This window comes from Culicoides brevitarsis, chromosome 2 (assembly GCF_036172545.1).
Source record: "Culicoides brevitarsis isolate CSIRO-B50_1 chromosome 2, AGI_CSIRO_Cbre_v1, whole genome shotgun sequence".
Classification (NCBI taxonomy): domain Eukaryota; kingdom Metazoa; phylum Arthropoda; class Insecta; order Diptera; family Ceratopogonidae; genus Culicoides; species Culicoides brevitarsis.
The window spans coordinates 3,646,475-3,672,901 of NC_087086.1; the positions used below are offsets into that span (position 1 = coordinate 3,646,475).

General features: G+C 26.8%; 1 protein-coding gene across 1 annotated transcript in view; it reads left to right on the top strand.

Annotated features, from left to right (window-relative positions):
- Window positions 1-15,351: 15,351 nt before the first annotated feature.
- LOC134832725 (uncharacterized) overlaps window positions 15,352-26,427 on the top strand; it is a 155,357-nt gene continuing 144,281 nt past the window's right edge. The window contains 1 exon segment of the mRNA XM_063846852.1: window positions 15,352-15,731. Within this exon segment, the coding sequence (XP_063702922.1) occupies window positions 15,722-15,731 (10 nt within the window). The 5' untranslated portion in view covers window positions 15,352-15,721.

The following is a 26,427-nucleotide window of genomic DNA, read 5'->3' on the forward strand; positions in this document are numbered from 1 at the left end:
ATCGTGACATCAAAGGGATTCTCCAAGCAAATTGTTCGATTTTAAAGTGTCCCGCTCGTGAAAGAGAATGCGACGAGATTTTTGCGAATTTTTATCAGCCCAAATTTTGTCCAAAACTCGAAACGAATATGTATGTCGGAGATACTTTTGTGCAAGCCTTCAAACCGCCATTACAGTGTCCTTTGAAAACGGGCGAGTATATAGGAACAAAAAGTCTCATTGACATGTCACGAGTTGATATTTTGCCTTTTGACAAGTTTCGATGGGGAATCGTTCTGGATTTCTTTGAGCGTGACAAGAAGAAGCAAGATGATGAGGAAGGCGCTTTGACGCCTCTTGGATGTTGGATGATGCAAATGACGAGAACGAACAAAAGAAGATCCGGTTAAAAGTGGCAACCCTGAAAAATGTCAAAAATTTTGAGGTTATGTTTTTTTAGGTTACGGAGGTTACGTTTAAAAATTTCACGCTTGACTTTTATCGAAATTTTGGTGAAAATTACAAACAGATCATATTTAAAAACCGGTAAAAGTAATCAAAAATTACCTTTTAAATGTCTTTGTTGAAAATTTTCCATAAGCTATGATTCAGTATAATTTTGATCTTTTGATCAAATGGCTCGTCTCCTTATAATTTTATTGCTACTTGACTATTTTATTGCTTCATCATAGGCTGTCATTGTAAGTTTTAAGAAATTTTCTAAACATATTTGTTTAAATTGTATAAAATTTATAAAAATTACAAGCAAAAAATTAAAATTTTAAAAATTTTGAGGTTATATCAACACATTCCTCTTGAAAATTTTAAATAAATTTAACATCCTCAGAAACTAAGATAATTTTTCAACTTACAGATCACTCCAAAAGTTTACAAACTCGAGCGCGTTGGAAATTGCATTGGAAATAACGCATCTCGAATTTTCGACCTTTCAAACCTCAAACCTTTGGTAAATTGGATGTTTCAAGTAACGTGCACTAATTTGCGAGTTTCAGGGTAGACATAAACAAAACAATTAAAAAATGGCGGGAAATTATTTGTATACATAACCTATTTTTGGTAATTAAAAAAAAACGAGTGCATTCGAAATTGTGTCGATTGGTGACTTTATCTCAGTCGAAATTTGAGTTTTTTATCAAATGGATCGTCTTGGATTAATTCTATTCCTGATTTCGTGTTTTATTAACTTTTCCAATGCTGAAGTAAGTATTATAAAAATTAATTTTGAGGTTAAGTTAACTTTGTTTAAGCTTAAAAATCTTATATGAACGCAAGAAAATTTTTGTAAAAATTAAATTTAACTAAAAAAAATGTAAAATTTAATTTAAATTGAATTTCTGATATTTTTTTTACTCGTTTAGGTCAAAGTTTACAAACTCGAGCGCATTGGAAACTGCATCGGGAAAAACCGATCTCGCGTTCTGGATTTCTCAGGTCTCAGTCCCGATAACGATCGCATTGGCTTTCGAGTAAAGGGAAAAATTGTTGTCAATCGAGACGTCAAAGGAATTCTTCACATGTTAATCAGCATGGCACGGTGTCCTGAACGTGGCGCCAAAAAATGCAATAACGAGTTGTTTAAAAATTATTTTTATCGAAACTATTGTCCTGAACTCGAAAATAATTTTCACATTGGAGATGCTTTCGTGAAAGGCACAGATCCGCCATTTAAGTGTCCCTTGAAAAAAGGAGAACATTTCGCCACAAGACACATGTACAATTTGTCAAAATATGATTTGATGCCTTTTGACGGATTTCGTTGGAGTTTCACGATGGATTTTTATGAAGAGGATCGGAAGAAACCGTTGCAAGGAAATGCGAAAGGGTCATTTCTTGGTTGTTGGATGTTTCAAATAACGCGCACGAATAAGAGACAATTTGGATGAAAAATATAAAAATTATTGCAAAATGAAATAATTTAAAAAATTACTTAAAAAATAGAAATGAATAATTTAAAAAAAATACAATGAAAAATTTCTTAATTTAAATTTAGGTTCAACTTAAAAAAATTAAAATTTTAAATTTTAACTCAGATATAAATTTTTATAATATTTTTGAATTAAATTAAAACACAGAAAAAGTTCAATTATTTTTTATATCCAATTTAAATATTTTTAATTAGGCAAGTACAATTTTAAAACATATGTTTCAATATTTTAGACTCAAAATTATTTATATATTAGTCTTTCGTTAATTTTTTTTAATTATTTTTTATTATTTTTTTTATCAATTTTTATTTTTTTTTTATTATTTTTTTAATATTTTTTACTTTATTTTTGAAACTAAAAAATTTTAATTAAATTTTTTTAGAAATATTTTGTCGAATTTTAACTTTAATTGTAACTTTTTTTCTTTTTAGACAATTTTCATCAATTTTCAACCTGAAGATGGATCTGGAAACAAACCAATTGGATGATAAAATTATCAGATATCACGAAATTTCGGAAAAAAGTAATTAAAAAATGCAATAATTATTTTAAAAATCAGTAATTATAAGTTTACTTATTAAAAATTCGCAAAATGAAAAATCAGTTTCTTTTCAAACTTTGCAGAAATGGCACGTCTTCTAACATTTTTATTATTGTTTGAGTCTTGGATCATTTTATCCATGGCTGGAGTAAGTTTTTATAATATTTAACTAAAAAAATTGATTTCTAAAACTTTTGATTCACAGACCAAAATCTACAAACTCGAACGCGTCGGAAATTGCTTACGAAAAAATTCATCTGCAACTCGTGTTATAGACTTTTCCACTCTAAAAGGTGAAAATGGTCGAGACGGCTTCAAAATGGGAGGTTATATCAACGTCTCGCGTGACATCAAGGGAATTTTAAATGTTCTTGCTACTGGTTCCAAGTGTTTAACGAGCGCCAAGAGATGCAATGAACCTCCTTTGATGTCGTATTTCAACAGAAATTATTGCTTCCAGTTGGAAGACAACAAATATCTCGGAGATACGTTCGTAAAAAAATTCAAACCGCCATTTATTTGTCCTTTGAAAGCGGGAACTTATCACACAACAAATTTTTTCGTCGATTTGTCATGGGCCGACATTTTGCCTTTTGATCTATTTCGCTGGGATATCGTTTTGGATTTTTATGAGCAGTCGAGAAACAAGCGAATTGACTTGGAAGACGGAGAAGATGGTTCACGAGGCATTCCGATTGGATGTTGGAGCATTCAGATGACACGTACTAATAAGCGAATGTTTGGATAAAAGTAATTTTAAAAATTATTGGTAATGGTTGGGAAATTATAAAAAGTTGCATTTAAAATTTTGCAGAACAAAACCAGATTTTTTTTTTCTAAATTTTCATATTTTTTCAGAAGCTGCTAAAGTATTTTTTTAATTTTCAAGATAAAATATTATTAGATGAATTTTAATTAAAAATTTTATTTAAAAAAAAATTAAAAATTTTTTAATTAAAAATTTTAATATAAAAAATATTAATATAAAAATTAAAAAAAAAAAATTATTAAAAAATTTTTATATAAAAAAATATTTTAAAAATTTTTTTTAATAAAAAAAATAAAAAAATATTAGAAATTTTTTCAAATAAAAATAGGAAAGAAAAAAAATTCAAAAATTTTAAATATTGAGCTGATTTTTTTAATGATTTTTTTTTTATTTTTTTTTCTCAATTTTTCTCAACTGGTTTTTAAAATTTTATTTAGATTTTGATTTTTTCAGGAATTTTAACAAATATTCTCCTTTACAGTAAAATTCATCAAAAACTAAAAAAAATGTCAGAAATTATGGATTTTTCAGAATTAAAAAAAATTAACGACTTAAGAAGCTCAAAATTTTGGATGAATTTTCATAAAATTATCATAAATAAGTCTCAAAACGAAAAATAAAAAAAATATCTCACGAATTTTACACATGAATAAACCGAAAATTGGTCAAAAGCTCACACACTTTGCAAATTCGAAAAAAAATTTGGACAATTTACTGATTAAAATCTTCTTTTTCCTCAATTACGTTAAATTGACGGAGTTTAAAATAACAACACGATAACAAATTTTTATCAAAACAGTTTTAATTCGCTGTTGAAAGTGCTAAAATGGATATTTTTCAGCTCTTGATGTTTTATATTTTCATTAATTTTGCAAAAGGAGCTGGAGTGAGTAATTAAAAACTTAAAAATATTCAAAAAATCAATAATTTTTTAATTTTAGACCAAATTTTATAAGATGGAACGCATGGGAAATTGTCAAAGATCTGCTTCGGATTTAGCTTTTGACTTCTCAGAGTTTAAAACGATGAACGATCCGCAAGGTTTTCTCCCGAAAGGTTGGATTACAGTCTCTCGTGACTTGAAATCTGTGCTTCCCGTAAGTTTTTATTGATTTTTAAGACAAATTTTATTAAATTTAACCAGTTTTTCGTTATTTTTAGACAAAAGTCACCCTCAAAAAATGCATTTCCGCCGGAGTTCAATGTGAAATCTTCTTCGAGGAGCTTTTTCCGAACTTTTGTCCGTTTCTCGCGAAGAACATGTATGCCGGCGAGACATTTTCCAAGATGACAGAACCTCCCTTTGAGTGTCCCTTTAAGAAAGGTCAATATAATTCGACAGATAATCTCATTGACATGTCTTCGATCGATGAGTTGCCCTTTGATAACAAGTTCAAATGGGTTCTTACGTTCAATTTTTTCGAACGGGACAGCGATGAGCGAAAGTTAAAGCCACTCGGATGCTGGTTGATGCAAATAACACGAACGACAGTCACTGGAGCGCGACGCAGGGGAAAATAATCGCATTAAATTTGATTTTTTTGGCATGATAATAAAAAAAAGTGACGGTAAAGTCGTTTTTTGTGCAAAAATTTTCCGTAAATGGATTGAAGAAGGCCTTGAAACGCATTTCGTAACAGTTTTTTTCGTAGAAAAGATGATGTCGCATGACGTTTCCTTGCCGGAACCGATCCAAAGTGATGAAATTGTCAGCTGCAAGAGCAGTTTAGACAATAATTTTGAGACACGCAAGTGTGTGAGACTCCATTTTTCGAAGATTCCGAGGCCAAAATGTCAAAAAATCCTGAAAAAATGCGAAATAAATGAAGAGTAATTTAATTTTTTAAATAATTTTTAATAATATTTACCCGAAAATTTTATTCTAGAGTCATCAAATGCTGCAAAAAGTCGAAATTCAGCCGATTTTTGAACTATTTCTTCCAAATCGTGATGCTTTTTGGACTTTTGTTGATCTTTTCTGACATTTACTACAAACCGCAGCTCCGTTGTCGAAGAAATTTCTTTGGATTAGTTTACTGCGAGCATTATATCCGATCAATTTTCGATATTTTTGATGGAATCATCGGATAAATTTGCGTAGGACATCATAAAAATAGTGAATCAATAAAATTTTTTGCAATGTTGTCTTAGAAAAGATGACAACTCATCATCATCGACGACGACAATGAACCTCGTTTCAATAATTTTTTATTGCAAATGTCCTAAAACTCCTTTTTTGGTCCACAATTATTGCTTCGTAATTAATTTTTACGATGAATCGCCGCAATTTTTGCTGAACCTTGAGACAATTCCTGTTTGTACTTCAATTTATTTGCTAAAAAAAGTTTAAAGAACCAAAGAAAACATTTTCAGAAGCAATTAAATTGCATCGAATTTATTTATTGGAGGTGTTAAAAGACATTAAATGTATTTACAAGAAACAAAAGAAGCGAAGAGACAAGCGTGCGCGCACAAAAAAAATGAGAATTAAAAAAATTATCGCATGGAGGCGGATTTTTTGCGTGGAACGCGATCAAAATGTGGACATTCGATTTTTTTTTCTTCAAAAAAGTTGTTGGTGCGAACGTTGTCATGTTCCTTTCATTGCAATGACTCGGGATTAATCAACGGAACTAAAAATATTAAAGAGAGGGTTAAAAATTATGAAAATATAAAAAAAAATTATTAAAAAATATATAAAATATTTTTTTATTAAATAAATAAATTCAAGTTACAATTAAAAAAAATTATATAAATTAAAAAATTAATTTAAAATTTTTTAAAAATTTTAATTAAATTTTTGAATTTTTTACCGCATTTCGAAGAAAAAATGCGGTATTAAATTTGACTTGTAAACGCTGTTTTTTTTATTTATTTAAAAATCATGGAGATTTTGATGGAAATCATCTTTAGAATGAATATTTATTCAATTTTAGGCTTAAAAGTGATCTAAAAATGACTTGCAAAAAAATCAGCGTTTTTACTTCCAAACGCTGATTTTTTTGTTTCATCAAATATCGACCCAATATGAACAGAAATGAACTTTAGAATGAATATTTATTCAATTTTAGGCTTAAAAGTGATCAAAAAATGACTTGCAAAAAAAATCAGAGTTTGAACCTCCAAACTCTGATTTTTTTGTTACGTCAAATATCGACCCAATATGATCAGAAATCATCTTTAGAATGAATATTTATTCAATTTTAGGCTTAAAAGTGATCAAAAAATGACTTTAAAAAAAAATCAGAGTTTGAACCTCCAAACTCTGATTTTTTTGTTACGTCAAATATCGACCCAATATGAACAGAAATGAACTTTAGAATGAATATTTATTCAATTTTAGGCTTAAAAGTGATCAAAAAATGATGCAAAAAAATGACTGATTTTTTTGTTACGTCAAATATCGAAAATGATCAGAAATTTTTTTTTCAAAATCCAAACATCTGATTTATTTTTTTTAAAAGTGATTGACTTGCAAAAAAAATCAGAGTTTGAACCTCCAAACTCTGATTTTTTAGTTTCGTCAAATATCGACCCAATATGATCAGAAATCATCTTAGAATGAATATTTATTCAATTTTAGGCTTAAAAGTGATCAAAAAATGACTTGCAAAAAAAATCAGAGTTTGAACCTCCAAACTCTGATTTTTTTGTTACGTCAAATATCGACCCAATATGATCAGAAATCAACTTTAGAATGAATATTTATTCAATTTTAGGCTTAAAACTGATCAAAAAATGACTTGTAAAAAAATCAGCGTTTTTTCTTCCAAACGCTGATTTTTTTGTTTCATCAAATATCGACCCAAAATGAACAGATATTAACTTTAGAATGAATATTTATTCAATTTTAGGCTTAAAACTGGTCAAAAAATGACTTGAAAAAAAATTCCAAAATTTTTTTGTTACGTCAAATATCGATGAACAGAAATGAACTTTAGAATGAATATTTATTCAATTTTAGGCTTTGAAATGAAAAAAAATCTACTTCCAAACGCTGATTTTTTTGTTACGTCAAATATCGACCCAATATGATCAGAAATCATCTGTAGAATGAATATTTATTCAATTTTAGAATCTGTAGAATGAATATTTATTCAATTTTAGGCTTAAAAGTGATCAAAAAATGACATGTAAAAAAATCACTGATTTTTTTGTTTCATCAAATATCGACCCAATATGATCAGAAATCAACTTTAGAATGAATATTTATTCAATTTTAGGCTCAAAAGTGATCAAAAAATGACTTGTAAAAAAAATCAGAGTTTGAACCTCCAAACTCTGATTTTTTTGTTACGTCAAATATCGACCCAATATGATCAGAAATCATCTTTAGAATGAATATTTATTCAATTTTAGGCTTAAAAGTGATCAAAAAATGACTTGCAAAAAAAATCAGAGTTTGAACCTCCAAACTCTGATTTTTTTGTTACGTCAAATATCGACCCAATATGAACAGAAATGAACTGTAGAATGAATATTTATTCAATTTTAGGCTTAAAAGTGATCAAAAAATGACTTGCAAAAAAATGACAAACTCTGTCAAAAAAAATCAGCTTTAGAATGTTTTTAGGCTTAAAAGTGATCCTTGTAAAAAAATCAGCGTTTTTACTTCCAATCGCTGATTTTTTTGTTTCGTCAAATATCGACCCAATATGAACAGAAATGAACTTTAGAATGAATATTTATTCAATTTTAGGCTTAAAAGTGATCAAAAAATGACTTGTAAAAAAAATCAGAGTTTGAACCTCCAAACTCTGATTTTTTTTGTTACGTCAAATATCGACCCAATATGAACAGAAATGAACTTTAGAATGAATATTTATTCAATTTTAGGCTTAAAAGTGATCAAAAAATTTGTAAAACTATTCACTATGAGATTTTGATATGAACATCATGTACTTTAAGAATGAATATTTATTCAATTTAAGGCTTAAAACTGATCAAAAAATGACTTGTAAAAAAATCAGCGTTTGAGCTTCCAAACGCTGATTTTTTTGTTACGTCAAATATCGACCCAATATGAACAGAAATGAACTTTAGAATGAATATTTATTCAATTTTAGGCTTAAAAGTGATCAAAAAATGACTTGCAAAAAAATCAGCGTTTTTACTTCCAAACGCTGATTTTTTTGTTACGTCAAATATCGACCCAATATGATCAGAAATCATCTGTAGAATGAATATTTATTCAATTTTAGGCTTAAAAGTGATCAAAAAATGACTTGTAAAAAAAATCAGAGTTTGAACCTCCAAACGCTGATTTTTTTGTTACGTCAAATATCGACCCAATATGAACAGAAATGAACTTTAGAATGAATATTTATTCAATTTTAGGCTTAAAAGTGATCAAAAAATGACATGTAAAAAAATCAGCGTTTTTACTTCCAAACGCTGATTTTTTTGTTTCAAAAAAATATCGACCCAATATGAGAACAGAAATGAACTTTAGAATGAATATTTATTCAATTTTAGGCTTAAAAGTGATCAAAAAATGACTTGTCAAAAAAAAAAATCAGCGTTTGAACTTCCAAACTCTGATTTTTTTGTTACGTCAAATATCGACCCAATATGAACAGAAATGAACTTTAGAATGAATATTTATTCAATTTTAGCTTTGAAATCCATCGAAAGTTGATTAAAACTTGACTTGAAAAATTTCATGACCGTTTTTCTTCTTTTTCGAGGAGTACGAAAATGTGAAATTAGGGGTACAAAATTATGAAATATATGCATTTCAATGGAAAGTCTGTAGTTGATAAAAAGTTCGGAAAATTGAAATGAGGAGTATGAAATTGTCAAGTGAGGACAACAATAAAGATATGTATGTAATATCGAAATGCGGTATAGTATGTCGTTCTTTAGACGACTACTTTTTCTATTTTTTAAGAATTATTTGAAAATTTTTTAAAAATTATTGAATTTATTTTAATAAATATGAAAAAAATTTAATTATTTTTTAAAAAAAATTCTTTCAATTTTTTTTGAAATATTATGAAAATTAAATTATTAATTTTTTTAATTATTAAAATTAATTTTTTTTTAATTTTTATTTTTTTTATTTTACTTTTTTTAAATTTAATTAAATTTTAATTTTGGGTCAAAAAATGATGAAATTTGTTAAAAACGACCCTCTCTAGTTAAACATGTTTATTTAATTCACCAAAAAATCTTAATTCCTATCTTAATGGAGTGTTTACGTGAAGACTGCCACATTACCAAAAACACAATAAAACACAAACATTTAACCAAAAATAAACTGAATGAATAATTTGTCGAAAAAAAACCACAACAACAAGTCAGTAGCTGCTTGAAATGAATGAAAAATCCAATCCATTGAATACTAATTGACAATATTTTGAGCAATTTCATGTGCTTTGATTCAATGAACTCTAATACGTTGCTTCTTGATTCATCGAACTCGCTCTTGACAAATTTGAATAATAATTGACGTGACTAAATTATCGAAGCTTATGTTGATTTCGAGCTTGATGTCTCAATTAATTTTTGAATTTTTTTGAAATTTTTTATTTTTTTTTTTTTGAAATTACCGCTTTTTGATGAATTAGCATGCAGCGAGTTTTGTTATCAATTTCATTCGTCTCAAAATTTAAGTCCGCCATTTTATTTTGCACGTGCTTCACATCAAAGGAAGGAAATTGCTCAATTTTAAGGCTTTAAACCTAATTTTTGGAGCATTTTATGGTTGGAAAAGCTTCGCAAAAACATTTGGAACTACAAAATGATGGAGATTCGACGAAAGATGACAAAAAAAGCAGGAAAAAATGGCAAAAGATGATCCCGTAGACAGGAAGGAAGATCGAACGAGTGGCGTCTCATTCCAGGAATTGGAAAAAAACGAGGTAAGTTACCAATTTCATGAGAATTTTTATTAATTAGGAACTCTTCATGGCATTTCAAGCTGTGAAGAGTTCGGATTTCATTCCAGAGGGCAACGGAAGACATTTTTCAGCAATTCTTGGATAAAAAAGCTACAGTAAGAACAACAAGGAGGCAATGTAAGGTAAATTTAAGTCACTTTTAGGGTTCAATTACGTAAGTTATAAACTTTTAGACTGAGAAAAAAACTAATTTCGATAAAAAAATTGAAATTTTATATTATTGGCTTGAACAATTTTTCATAAAAAATCGTTTTTAGCTAAAAATCTTAGAACAAAACTCAATTATTTCTTCCCGTCATTCGTTATCTTGATTAAAAAATTACCAAAAATGTTTTTTGAGACATCCTTTTATGGCGCTTATGAGAAAAATTCACGACTTTGATTAATTTTTAATAATATACTTGTTAAGTGGTCAAAGACAAAAATGAAGTTGAATGATCTTCATGCTTTTATTTATTTCTTTTTGTAAAAAAAAAATTATATCAACGAAGAGGATTCTTACAAAAATTCTTACGATGATCTCATTCGCATTAAAAAAAACTCTGCTCTTCTGGCATGACAACAATTTTTCATCCGCTAACCCCTTTAGGCTAGACACATCGCATTAAAATACTTGTCAACCTTTCAACTCTTCTTTTGTTTCGAGGAGCCTTCTGTTTTGTTTGTCGGTTTGTCATTCGCAAAATGGCATCATCGTGTGAGATGCGGGATACAAAAAATGCTTGCAAGTAACAATTAATTGTGAATTTTTTTTGTAGTTAGAACGGCGCATTCAGAATAATTTATGATGAAATAGGAGATGAGCGCATGCGAGATGTAGATGGGGTGTCAAGATAAACATGTCACCTCCGTGAGTCTATTAGCAGTTTTTTAATTGAAATATTTAGCGTTGATTAGAAAATGAGATTTTATCTGTGGTTTGAACAGGGATGAGATTTTAAGGAATTTTTGAAGAAATTTTTAATGAAATTTTCTTATACAAAAATTTCAAATTTGTTAGAAATTTTAATTCATTTTTTTTAGTTTTAATAATTTTGCTGAAAATAATTTATCAATTCATTTTTTTTATCTTTTTTTATTTTTTATCTTTATTTATTTTTTTAAATTTTAATTTAATTTTTGTTTAAGTTCATAATTTATTTTATTTCAAATAATAAATTTTAAAATTATTTAAAAATTTAAATTTTAATTAATAAAATTTTGAAATTTTTCAAAAAGATTTATTTTTGTTTAAAAATTTTTAAAAAATTTCTAAGAATTTAGTTTTTCAATTTTTAAAATTCTTTATGAAATGTAGAGTTTAAAAAAAATTTGAAAATTTTTCTTAAAACATTTTTTTACTTGAATTGAAAGTCAAGTCTTAAGTTTTTCCATAAAATAAAAAAATATTCTGAACAAAAATTTTTTATAACCTAAAACTATTGCGAATTTTTTCCTTAAAATAATTTATTTAAATTTTCTTAATTTTAAATAATTTTTTATTAATTTTGAATATATTTTTTATAAGACATTTTTGAATTTTTATTTTTTTTTGTAATATTCAGAAAAGTTTGATGTTTAAAAAATATTTTTTAATTTTTATTTTATTTTTTATATTTTTTTAGTTTAAAAAAAATAATTTTAAATTTGATGATTAAAAAAAAAATTTTTATTTTTTTTGTAAATTTTTTAAAATTTAAAAATTTTTATGCAAATTAAAATTAATTCTAATTCCATCACTGCTTCAAAATTATCCCATAACTCAAAGGGACTCATTCACTTGCTTCAGTCATCATTTTATGAATAAACAAGCAATAAAAAGGGAATGATCTCACTTCAATTCTTGTACAATTGTTGCAAAAAAAAAATTATTGACGTAACGAACGGTTATTCCTCCAGATGTCCCGTTCTTTGAACAAACAAAAAAAAATCGACGAAACGAAAGAAAAGAATTGAAAATCAAATCACGTCTTCTTTAATGAGATCAACTCTCGACACTTATTCAAATAAAAATAATCATTAATCATGGCATGACATTCTTCTGTTCTTCTCCTTCGTTTCTCGTACATTTTTTTTTACAACATTCGCACCTCGTCATGTCCTCAGCGCGATAAAAAATTACAACAATTGCTTTACTGTTACGAAAATTGCTTGAAATTATCATCATCGTTACATAATCTTTCATTAATCTTGCGACGAGCGGGTGACAGAGCGACAAAAATGCGGAAAAAAGGACTTTGATGGACGTCTCTTTGCATAATTTTTGCGAAAAAAAACGCTTTTGTTGCTTGAAAAGTCGATAGAATGACAGAAAATTCTCTTTCTCCGCTGTGACAATTTACATAAAATCTCCGAGTTGCTCACTTTAATCAATTACGCGAATCAAAACCACAAGAAATCATTAACAACATGATGATTTTCGTTCACGACAACGAACGACACTTGAATAGAACTTGAGCATTTGCAGCAAAAAATTCATCGAATGACCTCATCGGCATGTGAGTGTCGTAAAAATAGCTGAAATTGCCTACACTTTGTCGAAAAAATTATATTTCCTTGCATGTTTGGTGCATTAAAAGAACCGAATTAACAAAAAAAGTAAAAAAAAATCACAAAGAAGGCCACAGAAAAGCCAATGATTTATCGCGGAGATTGACAGCAACACGTTAGATCACCCGCTTCGATGCAAAATACTTAAAAATTACCTCAAAATGCCTTCAAATCGCCTTCTTAACGTGTTATTGTGTCAAAAATTATCGCACCGCACGTTCGATGTTCGATTATTTTTTTTTTGTTCTTTTATTTTCTTCTCTTTTTTAACATCCTTTGATGTTCTTTGACACATATTTTCAGCATAAGCTGATTTTTTTTTTGTTTTTGGCTACATCGTCTGAGATGAAACCAGTTTTGCTTTTTTTTTTGTCTTTTCGAAAAAAAAACTGTCTGGCGATGCGTGTACTGGTTTTGATTTTTGTTCGTCTTTCGTAGGAGTTCCTTTTGTTCCGTGGCGACTGTTACATGATACTTACGAGAAAGTGGCGCACATCCAAAAATATTGTTCATTGTCTCATAAATTTGTTTCATCACGCACGCACAAAAAGTTTAATGAGAGTGAATGAATGAAAGTTTAACACATTTTTTCGCTTTTTAAACGGTTTTTGGGACATTTAGTGATCGACACCCTCCTACAAGAATTGATTTTGTAAAAAAAAATAAATGAGAGGTGTTTTTTATGAAATGAAGGACAAATGCGCATTTTTGGTTGATTTTCGAGAAGTTTAAGTTTTATTTTTATTTATTTTTTTTTTTTGAAAATTTAGAATTTTTTCTTGAATTTTGAATTTTTTTAATTTTTTCCTTTTTTAGAATTTTTTAAAACTTTTTACAAAACTACAAATATTATTATATTTTTTTTTAAAATTTTTAATATTTTGTTCGAAAAAATTTTTGTTTTTTTAAAATATTTTTAAAAATTTAAATTGATTAAAATTTTATAATTTTTGTTAAATTTTAAATTTTTTTTTAAAGTTTTAAATATTTCCATTTTTAGAAATTTTAAAATTATTTTTTTTTATTATTTAAAATATATTGTTGAATTATTTTTAATTGTTGTAATTAAATTTCCTCATGAAAAAAAAAAATTTTTTTTAATTTAAAAATTTCTAAAATTTAAATTAATTTTTTTGTAAAGATTAAAAAAATTTAAATTTAACTAATTAATTTAATTTATTTTTTAATTTTAAAATAAAATTTTTCAAAATAATTTTACACATTACTGAAAGTCAGTAAAAATTTTAATTACAAATAAAAAAAAATTTTTTAAATTTAAATTAATTGAATTGTTTTAATTTTTTTTTTAAATTCTTCAAAAAATCAAAATTTTAATTATTTTGTGTCAAAAAGACAAATTTCACTTAAATTGCTTATTTTTCCGCAAAAACTCATTATAATCCGTTTCATCAAAAAAAAAAAAAAAAAAAAAAAACATTACGTTACTTGTCACTTGCCCACAGTCAAGGTTTCAACATTCAAAATGCTCGTTTGCGAAAAATGCGTCATCAAAGCCGATCTCACTTTACCATCGAGCGATGAGTGATCGCTATAACTTCGTATATCGTTAAAAATTTTGTCTTGAGAGAAAAAGAGAGCGGCTTTATTTGTACGCTTCATAAATATCGTACGTCTTCCGTACCGCAAAATCAAAACAGAGAAACGAAAACAGTTGTTTTAACGAATCGATCAGATGTTTTATGTAGCGCTATACGATGTTTGTGAGAGAAACGGGTTTTTTTTTATTAAGTCAAGTATCTCAAGTTAAGCCGCTTATAACGGTGAGTTGATTTAAAAGGTACATGGAGAAAAAAAAATAGAGAAAAATTGCCAAGAAAATGCAAAGAAGGGACAAAGATTGATTAGATGCATGACTTAAGTGCACGTCGTTCATCAATTTTTGCCCAACCTACGCTTGCATTAAAGCTCGTTCTGTTATCTGAGTCTATTTAATTAATTACTTGATGTGTCTTATCTGTTCTTTGGTTGATTTAGAGTAATCACAACCCACGTTTTGCATTTTCTGATAGAAAAAAATTAAAAAATGGCAAAAAAATTATTTCAATTAATTCAAACCAAGCATAATTAATAAATTTTTAATTTTTTTTAAGGAAAAATGTCGGATACCGAAAAAAGGATACAAAAAAGGAACAAATTTTCTTCGTTTTGCGGAAAAAAAATTAAAAAATGACGAAAAATTATTTCAATTAATCCAAACCAAGCATAAAAATTTAAAAAAATTGAAGGATTTCGAGAAAAAGATGCCAAAAATCACATTTTCTTCCGTTTGCGGCAAAAAACAGGCAAAAGAACATTCAATTATTATTATTTTTATTAAAGTTCAGTGCACTTTTTGCTGCATGCATGTTGCTTTTATGCTCCGTACGCGCAGTGTTTTATTTAAATTGCATTAAATAATTGCGGCTATTAATTTACTCTCTTCTCCAATGCACACAGCGAAGATCGGTAATGAACTCACGCGCGCGCGGGTTTCTTATCCGTCGTCGTCGTCTTCGTCATTTATGATGTCATCACTCCGCACTCACGACGAAACCCGTGGTTGTGGCATGCACGTCATATGCGCTTGTGTAGGCACGTTCGTGTAGGCGTACGTTGGGCCCAAGACACGAACCAAAGTAGTCTTTCGTCGTCGCGAAGAGTGTCAGTCTTGCTCGAGACTTTGAGTGAAACACAAGTGCTTTTTAGTTTGTAGCCGTGCAATTTTTTTCAATTTTTTTTTTTATTTCTACATATATCATACACACACATGGTATACTGGATGGAAGTAAAAAATAAGCAAAAGAAGTAACAAAAAGTCTTTTCGCTTGTCGTGTAAGAAGAAAAAAGGACTTAGAATAATTTCGATCGTCGCGCGCGCGGACTACAATATCGCGAAAAAATTATTTTTTTTTACGGAAACGATAAAAAAATAAAATATTGTAACATCAAAAAATAAAAAAGAAACGAATTTTTGTGAAATTGTGACTATTAAAGCCAATTTGGCGAAAAAAGTGGCAAATTTAAGAGACTGTAGTTACGCTGTGGCGATACAGCCATGGTGAACGGTGAGTGAAAAATAAAAAAAAAATAAATTAAAAAATGGAAAAAGTTCTAAAAAAAATTTAAAGTGAAAAATTAAAACTAAAGATTCAAATAAAAATCAAGAAACGAACCCGAAAAATTATTTTTCATAAATTTCCATGACCAGATGGTTCAAAAAAAAAAAAAAAATAAAATAAAATTCCAAATGATGTAATCCAATCCAAGTCGCTGCTAAGCGAGCAAGCAACGCGACCAGTTTTATGTGCCCACATCCATTTTAGTAAAAATATCAGCAGCTCACACAATTTTTATGTACAATTTTTGTACACGGAACGTAGCGAAAAAAAATCCAAAGTCAATATTGTATATTTTATTCATTTCGAAAGTTGTCTCTGTTGTTTGCGCGATTTATTTAAATATATAAAATAAAATTTTTATGTGTCAATATTGTCTTCGCGAACAAGAAAAAAATTTAATTTTTGGAAATTTAAATATTTGGTCGGAAATTTGTGAAAAAAAAAATTAATTAAAATTTTTAGACGAGTTAAAAGTTATAAAAAATGGTAATTTTTCACTTTAGATTTTTTTTTTATTAATAAAAAAGGACTTTTTTGAGAAGGAAATGATCAATAATACAACAGAAAAAAATAAATTTGAAGCTGTGATTAATAAAATTATAAAAAAGTGAAAAAATCATCAAAAATGTGAAGAAAAAAAAAATAAAATAAAAAAATTGAAAAAATTCTAAGTTCAAAAATAAATGTACAAAAAATTAATAATCGATTATTACCACTAATGAGAGTAATAAAAAATCGATAAAACGAAAGAAATTTGTCGAAAGTGACAAAAACACAAAAATTTGATGGAATAAAAGCAAAAAATATGAATAAACATGAAAAAAAATATTTACAATAAAATTCCAATAAAATGTGAAGAATTGAGAATAAAAAAATATTTTTGTACGAAAAAGTGAATAAATTAGAAAAAAAGAATGATGATTTAATACTTGAGTCAATAAAAGTCATTTAATACAAAAGGATGAAAAAAATACAAAAAATATATACAAAAGGTGTGAAAAAAAATTGTGGCTTCAAAAAATTATTTTTTCTGTTGTTTGCTTTATTGTGAAATTTATTAAAAGGTTTATTTCTTTTATTTAAAGATTTATGAAGAACATTAAAATAATGAAATATAATAAAATAAAAAAAATATAAAAAGTGATCATTTCTTTCCGGTTTCCATTAAATTTTTATTATTTAATTTTTTTTTGCCTTTGAATGAATTTACGTTAAAAAATTTATTTATTTAAAAAAAATATTTTTGCGAAAAATGCAACAATTGTAAAAATGTGAAACACGTTCAATTAAATTCAACCTTGAAAATAAAATGAATTTTATGTTAAAATCCGGTAAAATATTTATAAAAATATTTTTTTTTTTTATGAAAGTCATCTTCGCGACATGCTACTCATCTTTAATATTTTATCAACATAAAATACGTTAAAAAATGTTTTGAACTCTGACCTACAAAAAAAAAAAAAATCACGTCGCGCAGTGAGAGTTTAGTCATCACATATTTTTTTGACTTAATTTTATTTGCACCTTGAGTTATTTATTTTTATTTTTTTAAATTTGCATTTTTATTGCGCCAACCAAGAATAAATAAAAAAATCTAATAGTCACTAAATTGCGCACTGACTTAGTTCACAATTATGGTTTAATAGACAATAAAAATAATTGTGTGATGCGAGAAAAAAAAAGTCACATGCGAGCGCGTGCATTGCAGCAAAAAGTGCATTTTGTATCAGTTAAAAGCCGTCAGCCAAAAAAATTATGTCAATATGTGAGTCAAGGTGTTTCAAGGTCTACTCAGTCGATTCGTTGAGTAGTTAGCATGTCATGTCGTGTGTGTGGTTGTTAAAATTTATTTTTAAAAAAAAATATTTATAAAATGTCATAAATTAATTTTTTAATAATTGCATACAAATTACGCCTTTTGATGCAAAAATGTTGTTGAAAAATTAAGTTGCTCTTGAAAAATCATTAAAAATTTTTATTTTATTATATTTTTAAATTTTCATTTAATTTTCTTAAATTTTCTTCAATTCTTAATTTTTATTTTAAAAAATTATTTTTTTGATTCTTATTCTAAATAAATTAAATTTTTAATTTTGAATAGAAACAAATTTTTTTTTATTTTTATTTAAAAAAATTAATTTATAATTATTTTTTTTTTAATTAATTAATTAAAAATCTGTAATTAAAAAAATTATTTTTAGTTTTTAAATATTTTTCATTTGCATTTTTTTAATGAAAATGAATCAAAATAATTTTTAAAAAAATGCTAAAAAAATAAATTTCATCAAAATTCTACTTTAAAAAAAATATTTTTTTAAAAATGTAAAATTTCATAATTTAATATTTTCATTAATTTTTTTTTTCATACAAAAAGCTTTAAAATATGTTCAATTTATTGAAAATGGCTCAATTTGGATAAAATAAAAATTTTTAAAAAATATATTAAAATTTCTCATCTTCTTTAATGTCAAAAATCATTACCTCTGATGAGAAAACGTTACTCAAGTCACCCTACCCAACAACATTTTCAATGACACTCATTACTCGCAATCGTCATATTTTCATCGTTCACATCGCGAAATGCAAAAAAAACACGCAAAAGTATGTCTCTCAATGTATTTTGCGGTGCGCGATCTCTACCCACAAGCACAATACGCGCCCGTCGTCGTACATTCACAATGCATGTCAAGAGTTCGCATTCGCAAATAATAAATACCAACTACTTGAAAATAAGCCAGAAAAGCTGTTTTGTTGTTGTTGTTGTATAACAGGATGTGGGCATAGAAACATTCGTTGAATCGCGAATGAATTGCTGCGAATTTTCTATCGTGTCATATCGTGTCTCGTCTCACTATTTTGTATTTTTTTCAAGCAAATAATGATAAACTCTTGTTTAAATAAGTGTTTACATTATTTTTATTACTTCTGAATAGCGTACGAGTTGTATGAGGTACTTGTAAATTTGGGTCAAAATGCACTTTTGTCCGCAAAATCGAAGAAAATTAATCGCTTTGACATTAAAAATAAGAAAAAAATCACAATTCAGCTTTTTATTAATAAATAAAAGAAAGAAAAAGAAGGTGTTTGACCCGTAAATCATCCATCCGTTTGTTTTTTCTTGCTTGTAGCTCTTGTAATTGCTTCTCATCTCATTTTTTAATTTTTTTTCTGTACGCGACGACAACATTTGTTGTACATTTGTAAAGGGAAATGTCACATTTTAATACAGATATTTTATTTATTTCTTCAGTTTCGGTCGTTAATGTATTTTTAATTAATATAAAATTATTTATTGCGTGTTCTGGATTCACACGTGGCATCATCGAGGATCATCGAACTGTATTAACTGTAAAAAAGTTTTTTTTAAAGATTTTCGATCTAAAAATAAAATTGAAAAAAAAAATAATAAGAATTTTGCCCAATGCACATTTTATAATTTTTTCCAAAGCAAATTTTGATTTTTTGAACCCAATGCATATTTAAAAAATTTTCCCAAAGCAAATTTCGATTTTTTGAACCCAATGCAAAATTTAAAATTTTTTCCTAAAGCGAATTTAAATTTTTAAAACCCAATGCACATTTTATAAATTTTCCCAAAGCAAATGCAAATTTTGAGATTTAAAATTAAAAAAAAAATTTCCCAATGCATATTTGAAATTTTTTAACCACGTGGTTAATTTTTAAAGCAATTTTTTTGAAATGCGGTAAAAATAAAAATAAAATTAAATAAAAAAGAAATTCAATCACAGAATTTTACTCAATACTTTGTCCAATCCGCTAATTATTAGCATTAAATTATGGACATTTTTCGCATTTTTATGGCGATCGCAGAAAAAAATGTTACTAAATGTACCAGTTTCTGCAATAAAAACAAACAATTCATGGGAAATATTTATTTATTTTTATTATTTCATTAATAATTACGTCCGAGCAAAAAAAAAATATGAAAAGAAAGTGAAACAAGCGAAATAATTAGAGATTTCTTGAAGTCAAGCGCCCAAGGGGGTTTTTGCATGAAAACCATGAAATAAGTGAACCAAATGAATGAGGATCATTAGTTTGCTTTAACAAATTTTTTTTTTTTTTTGTCTATTCATATTCGATAAATTTCAACAAAAAAGTATTATTTTATGAACTAGTTCATGCTTTTTTCGTTGTAGAAATATCGCGCGCGGTTTGTAGCTACAGAAAACAACCCACTTCATTAATAATAAATCGAAAATGGCAAGGCTACATAATAGTTGTTGTTGTTGTAACTTAATATCGAGTGACGAATGTAGCGAAACCTACGATCGATATCGAGTTTTTACAACATTGTAGGTACTTAGTGTGCCGCAATACGAAGATTGATCGTGATTTGTGATGAATTTGTGCTAATTTTTCATAAATTTGGGGATCTTGCTTTCTTTTTTGAAGAAATTTTTGACTTTAAGTTGATTTTCATGAAAAAATTTAAGATTTACGAGATTTTTGATAATTAAATTGATTAAATTTTGTTAAGTTTTTATGCTTGGTTTTGGGTTAGTTTTGAAGATAATACTCATGAGATGATGATTTTTTGCATGAAATTGAAGATTACTTGAAAATATTTCGTGCTGAGTTGTCAAAATTTTGATGTTTGAGCTCAAAAGTCGATCATCATGACGCGATTTTAAAACTTTTAAGACACTTTTTATGATCTAAGGATTAAAAATCATTAAAAAATCTAAAAAAAATGATATTCTCATAAAAATTTTATAAAATTTCATTAAAAAATTAAAAATTATGACATTTTCTCCCCTTCGAAATTCTCTAAAAGGCTCGTGTCGACTAATTTTCGAATTTCACAATTCCAAATCTAATCTCTAACTCGTACTAAAAAGTTGCCAAAACACGAAAAAGGTGTTAAAATATCCAAACCAAAAATCATCCACTCAGCAACTCAACGCGGATGTTAAATTTATTCAACATTGAACAAAAAAATACAATTTTTATAAAAAAATATTTCACGTGGGTCGCCTCAAATTGCTTGTATTTTACCATATTTTACACGAAAGATTTCAACTCATCGAATCAGTTTCAAAATAACAAATTTATAATTGTGAAATCAAAAGTTGGAACGAAAAATTTGAAGCTCGACCTACTCGATTTTTTTTTATTTTTCTTGCATTTTATTTGTTTGTGACTCAGAACACGAGGGAAGAAAAAAATTAATTTAAAAAAAAAAGAGAAACTGAACTTGAATTAAAAGCGACAGACTCCCAAATAATGATGACATTGGCTAATAGTGGGATGATGCGTGTTAGTTGTTAGTTAAGGTTTCGTTACATTGTCTCATTATTTGTCTTAAAAGTAGTGATGTCACTCATTAAGGTAACGTGTAATGAGAAATTAATGAATGTTGTCGCTAATAGGCTTTGATTCACGGATTTGTTATTTTTTTTGTCAATTAAAGAAAAAAGTGAATTTTAATTTTTTTCATAATTTAACATGAAATTTTATTATTTTAAATATTGTAATATTTTTTTTCAATTTTTTTATTTTATTTTTTTAAAATAAATCAATTAATTAACTTTTTAATTTTAAATAATTTTATATTTTTCTTTAAATTTTTTAAATCTATATTTTTAATTTTCTTTTTATTTTAATATTTTTATTTTAATTTTTTTAATAATTTTTTTCATTTTAATTTTTATAAAAAAATAAATTTAAATTAAAATCGATTAAAATTATATGAAAATTTAATAAAACAGAATATTTTTTTGTTAATTATTTTATTATCAAAAATTTATTAAAAAAATATTTAAAAAAAATTTAAAAAAAAAAAAAAAAAAAATAAAAATAATAAAAAAAATAAAAATTAAAAAAAAATTAAAAAATGAAAATAAAAAAAGTTTCATTACGTTTTAGTAAAAAATTTTGATATTTCTTTTATTTTTTTTTATTATTTTTTTTATATTTTTTTTTTCATAATATTAATTCTTCAAAAGGAATTATAAAGCCATTATTTAAAAAAAAATCATTGAAAATAAAAATCCATTTGTCATTATTTTTAATCAACAACATTTTCTATAGACTAAAAGGGCCTAAACAGAAAAAATAGAAATAAATCTTTATCAAAACAAGTCTTAATTTAAATTCAAATCGCATTTTTTAACCGGAAAGACATTTTTCGTGCGTTCGTTCATTCGATGCGATGACAACAACATTAAAAAACTAACTTGACCTGCCTCGCATCTTCAATCGAATTTTTTGTTTTAATTATTCTTTTGAGTTTTTTTTTTCAAATTTTTTTCAATGTTGACCCTCACCATCGAACATCGCAACAAAAAACAAGCTGGTTTGCCGGTCAGTCACTCTTTGATCGATCTTCATTATTCACGACGATGATATTTCGTGTCTCTGCGTTTTTTTGTTTGAACAAAATAGTCTGGCGATCCATCAAAAAGTAACAAAATCATTTCAACGAGTGACTTTTTCAACTCTTCACGGCACAGAACGAAGAGATATAGAATAGGAAATGGATAGAAATGAATAATAAATTAAATTTTATTACAACAACTCTTCAATTTTTTTCGTTCTTTTATAGATTTTGTTACGAGAGGATCATGCAGCAGGTGATTCGGTAGCGCATAGACACGATTTATGATTTTTTTTTCAAAGATCAAGCGTTAATTCTAATCTAATTTGTCTGAAAACATGTTTTATGAGCGACTACAAGCTTGTGAACAGAAAATTGATTTAGATTACAGGGAATTAGAAAAAGAGAGAACAACAAAATAATTGTTCACAACTCAAGAAAAAAATTCTTTTTAATTCTAAAACAAACAAACAGCTCGCCTTTGTTTAAATATTTCCGGTAATCCACGTTGCGGTTGAGAATTGAGAATAAATTGATTTGACATGCCTCGCGAAGAGCCACAAAATCTTCCAAAACCACGAAATTTATTGTCGGATCAAATTTGTGACGTTACATCATGAAGTCTATTATTCACTTTATTGACTACCGTTGTTGTTACTTTCGTGCGTCAAAATTAAATGTTGATACAAATTGACAGTGATTGCTGTTGTTGAATGGATGAAGTGAGGAGGAAATATTTTTTTAAACCAGTTGAAAAAACAGGCAAAGTGACGATTAGTTGAAGTTTCAAATGTGAAAAGATGATGAATGTGGTGCCAAAGGAGGTCAAAATAGAGGAATTTGATGGATTTTTGCGGAGAAATATCGTTTCAAGGACAGTTTTGAACGATTTTTATGAACTTTTGACATCTCTTGACCAAAGTTGGGTTTTTAAAAAAAGTAATTTGCGGTAAAAAGTGTTTTTGAAATACTCGAAGAAGTTGAAATCTTCAATTTTGCGGTTCTGAGAGTCATTAAATGACTTAAAAATTAATTTTTTAAACAAGAAATGCTTTTTGAAGAGCTATAAAGAGCTATTTTTGGGTGAATTTTCATAAATTTCTTCGTTAAATTTTTTTTCAAAAAAATATTTAAAAAATTTAAAATTTCAATTTTTTTTTTTGAAAAATTTACTAAAAACTAAATTTTTTTCAAATAAAATGGCTTTAAAAATTAAAAAATTTAAATTTTTTTTTGAAAAATTTATTAAAAAACTAATTTTTTTTTTTAAAAATTTTTTAAAATATAGCATAAAATTGCTTTAAAATTATTAAAAATTAAAAAATTTTCAATTTTTATTCCTATTTCTTTAAAAAAAAATTCAAAAAATCTAATTTTTTTAAATAATTTTTTTTTTTAAATTAAAAATTTTTATTAAAATATTTTTAAGCATAAAAATTGCTTAAATTGTTAAAATTACCTCTAAAAAGTAGAAAATTTTTAATTATTATTTCCATTTCTTTAAATAAAAATTCAAAATCTGAATTTTTTTAAATTAATTTTTTTTTAAAAAATTATTAAATAAATTTTTTTAACATCAAAAATTGCTTCAAATAATTAAATTACCTTTAAGAATTTAGAAAATTTCATAAATTCTTCATTAACTTCCTCTTCTAATTCTTCATTAAAGCAGGCAATCAACTCAATTCCTCCATAAAATAACCATTTCGTCTTCAAGAATTGTTCAAAAAGCATCCAATTCCCGTAACGAACCGCTTTCGGAACACTTTTAGCCATTAACATCGACTTTAGTGTTATTACCTTTCAGTCAGTTAATAACCGCCGAGCCATATTACAACGAAAAGTCATGCAATATGAGCATATATCACGTACTTGCGCATTGGTATTAGTTGCGCGTCACGTTTGTATTTGTGGTCCAGTCGAGAAAAATATCAGTTTTATTCATAAAATAGACATTTTTCTTACAAAAAAAGCACACGAACACGGCGAACACAGAGAATTGTAAAATATTTACTTTGATCTTATTTACACGTTCGCTGTGTTATATTTGAACAATACACACACTTTTTAACGTGTACGAGCGAAGTAAATATGGTTTTAGAAGTGAAAGTGTATTTGCTTTGGAGCGTTTGTTGTTCAAACTCGAGTTTTTTCTTTGCTCAACTCGCTTTTTTATGACTTTTTTTGTAATTATGTGTCTTTAGGGCAAGCTTAAAATTGTCACTGAAACCATCGAGTGACGTCCCTGAATGACCAGAAAGCGAAAAAATTGAATCGTGCAAGTTTTGCGATTCAATTGGACCCCGCCCAAAAAGATTTTAATAACGCAAGACTAAAAGGTAATGCAAATTTTTGACATAATGCTCTCCGTGGCTTTGTTCGATCTATTCAGGAAATATTTTATAATATAGTTGGTCATAAAAAATGCATAATAACTTACTCTCGATTTTTTTTTTCAATTTTTTTTTAGTTAAGTAGTCTACAGTTGGCTATTAAAAATGTTTTAAATTGTTATCAGTTTTATATTTATGACTTGAAATGAAAGGAAAAGGAAAAAAATTGTCACAAATGGGTTTAAAGTCGAGCAGTTATCGGAGTTTTAATCATTTTTCGGCACTTTAGTGAAGGTTTTAAGATTAAAAAGGCATTTCGTGACAAAATTTCGTTTGAAATTTGAAGTTTTTCTTATCTGTCAATTTAAAAAAAATTAAGATTTAAAATTTTTTTAAACAAAAATTGATTGAAAAATCTTTTAATTTAAAAAAAATTTTAATTTGAAGTTAATTTTATGAATTTTTTATAAATTTCGAACAAAATTTGAAAATTTTTTAACCTGTCAATTCAAAAAAATGACAGTTGAAATTTTTTTTTTTTAATTTCTGATTTTTTAATTAAAAAAAAATAAATTTTAATAAATTTTTAATGAGATTTCATTTAAAATTCATTCATAAATTCTCCTCAAACACCTCTTTATTGTTAAAATTTTAATAAATTCAAATCAAAATAATTCCAACAACGCACTATCTGCCTATCTAACTAACATTTAATGTCGCAACACTGCATTTTATTAACAAATATTACGTTTGTACAAGTAAAAAAAGCATAATAAAGACATCACTTCTACACATGTTGCTCCATTCAACGTTATAATTGAATTTAGTAGACAAAAACGATGCAAATTAATAATAATAGTAACATTTAAATTAAGTCAAAAGTATGAAATCGCAGCTATTGTTCCATTTTTGTCTACGTTCAGCGTACGGAATCGTGAAAATCCAATTTGTCATGTCGCTCTCGTTCGTATGGGCTGTTAATGAAATGCATTGCCGAACAATTAAACGGAGACTTGAGACATTTCAATCAATACATCCGACCATGACGGATCAATCAAGTGCCTTTTATGAAGTTGTGTGACGGTTGGTTGAGAGAAAGCCCTTTGAATGGAAGTCACGGAGATGAAATTTTTGTAGAAAGTTGTCGTTAGGAGAATTGTCATCGCATTTTAATTTCATTTTAGTGCAAAATTTCATCCCAATGCACATTTTGAAGATTTTTCCCAATGCACATTTTTTTTTTTTTGTCCCAAAGCACATTTAAAAATTTCCCTTACAGTAATTTTAAGATTTTTTTCACAATTTCCGTTTTGAATTTTCATCGCATTTTAATTTCATTTTAGTGCAAAATTTCATCCCAATGTACATTTAAAAATTTCTCCCATTGCAAATTTGAAAAATTTCATCCCAATACACATTTTAAAATTCTTCCCAATGCTAATTTTGATATTTTTTCTCATTTTTATTTTATTTTTTGAACCCATTCTGAATATTTTTAACTTTTTTCCCATTGCACATTTAAAATTTTAATCCCAATGCACATTTAAAAAATTTTCCCAATGCAAATTTTAAAATTTTTAACCACGTGACTCATTTTTACGCCAAATTAACATCTGACAGACATCAATTCGTGCAAAATATCTAATTTATATCTTCAAAACCCGTTTTTTAAAAAAATCCTCTTTGACAATACGGACGTGCTTGAAAGAAAAGAAAGAAACCTCTATGACATCAGTCATAACAACAAAAATAAACGCTAACATAATAATATGCAAATGAGTTCAGATATTCACCGCAGATACGGAACGCACGACGATGACGATATTTATGAATGAAATGTTATTTTTTTTTGTCTGTTTCTCCTTCGCCGTCACTCACAATCACTTTCTTTTCGACTCTTTTTTTGCAACACGCTGCGCTGTTATTATTTATTTATATTGCTGCCCATTGTTTGAGTTGAATTTATTTT